This window comes from Seriola lalandi, unplaced genomic scaffold (genome assembly GCF_002814215.2).
Source record: "Seriola lalandi dorsalis isolate HSWRI2012SDOR001 ecotype SW California unplaced genomic scaffold, Sedor1 jcf7180002005766, whole genome shotgun sequence".
In the NCBI taxonomy this organism is placed as follows: domain Eukaryota; kingdom Metazoa; phylum Chordata; class Actinopteri; order Carangiformes; family Carangidae; genus Seriola; species Seriola lalandi.
This window is the reverse complement of record NW_019476419.1, coordinates 1-1,307: the sequence shown is the minus strand read 5'-3', so window position 1 is coordinate 1,307 and position 1,307 is coordinate 1. Positions and strand designations below refer to the sequence as shown.

General features: G+C 52.8%; 1 protein-coding gene across 1 annotated transcript; it reads left to right on the top strand.

Annotated features, from left to right (window-relative positions):
• Positions 1–77: 77 nt before the first annotated feature.
• Positions 78–876, top strand: LOC111670379 (tetratricopeptide repeat protein 9B-like; the record flags this gene model as incomplete). Its single annotated transcript, XM_023427094.2, has 1 exon — positions 78–876. A coding segment is annotated over exon 1 (478 nt), but the record flags the coding sequence as incomplete, so codon positions are not given.
• Positions 877–1,307: the final 431 nt, after the last annotated feature.

Here is a 1,307-nt window from a genome sequence, read left to right as displayed (position 1 = left end):
TCTATTTTTTTTTTTTTCACCCCCACAATGCTTTGCGGTAGGGGTTGTCGTGTGTGTGCTGTCTGTGGTGCTGAAGCTGCGCGTGCCTCGGAGGCTGCTACCATAGAAATCCACCCGAGCATCCTTCCGCGAGTGGACCAGCGCGAGGAATCGTTTTTTTCCACTGTTGCAAAACTGCTGGTCGGGGAATTCAGGATGCTTCTGCCAGCTGTTCCAGCCTTATTAATCTCTTTATAACTACAAACTGCCTTTACATTTCTTTAACATCTGTTCTTAAAGCACAAGCTACAAATCGGAGACGCTCCTGAAGCTGTTTTCTTGGCGGTTATTCGAGGCTCGTCGTCTCTCCGGCGCCGCCGCCTGTCCAACCGCCTGTGCCGCTCCAACCTGCATCCTTTATGCAGAGCACGCTGCTCCGGTCCTCCCCAACAAAACACACCTTCGTGTCCGAGCACCATGGCCCGCTCCAGCCGCTTTCACTGAGAGACATGGAAGCGAAACAGCACCCGATAAAGAGCCTAAAAAGCTACCCGGAGACCGGCGGCCGGAGCCTGGCAGCGGCCGCCGGAGGAGACGGAGGAGGAGGAGGCAGCGGTGGTGGTTATCGAGCCGGCTCGGCTGAAATGGAGATGGAGACGAAGATCCAGAAAGCCATCGACTTCAAGGCGGAGGGTCATCGCTGCTACAAGGAGAAGAAATTTCGGGAAGCGATAGGCAAGTACCACCGGGCGCTGCTGCAGCTCAAAGGGGTGCATGTTGTCGATGGGACGACGGGCTCCGAGGTCAACCTGCTGAACCAAGCCGCGGCCAAGCTGACCGAGGAGCAGCGGAGAGCCGTGGAGAGCACCGAGATCGAGTGCTACGACAGCCTGACAGGTGAGCGGTACCGGTAAACCCCCACAAAGACACGCAGACCTCTGTAGCGCTGAAGTACTGCTGACACCATTGTTCGTTCCGGTTCATCGGGTTCACACAAGCTGGTGGGTTGTAGGTAGGCTATTTCTGCAGCTGCTGGATTTCTTGTTCAGAGGCAGGTGAAGTAACACTGGTTTTGGACTATAAGGATGCAGAAATAGATCACAGTGTCAGCTGATAAATAGTACATGGTGCAGATTTAATGGGGAATAAGGGGGGTGTTTTACTGTCTGACCAAATTAGTGCTTTATGTCGCCTATTGAGACCATTTTCCAGCCATCACAGAGAAATGTCACAGTTAAATTAACACCTCTTTTCATGGCCATGCTTATTTCAGGCTCTTACACAGCCTTTCAAATGGCTTCTTTTCAGCACATTGGTGCTTTTTCCAG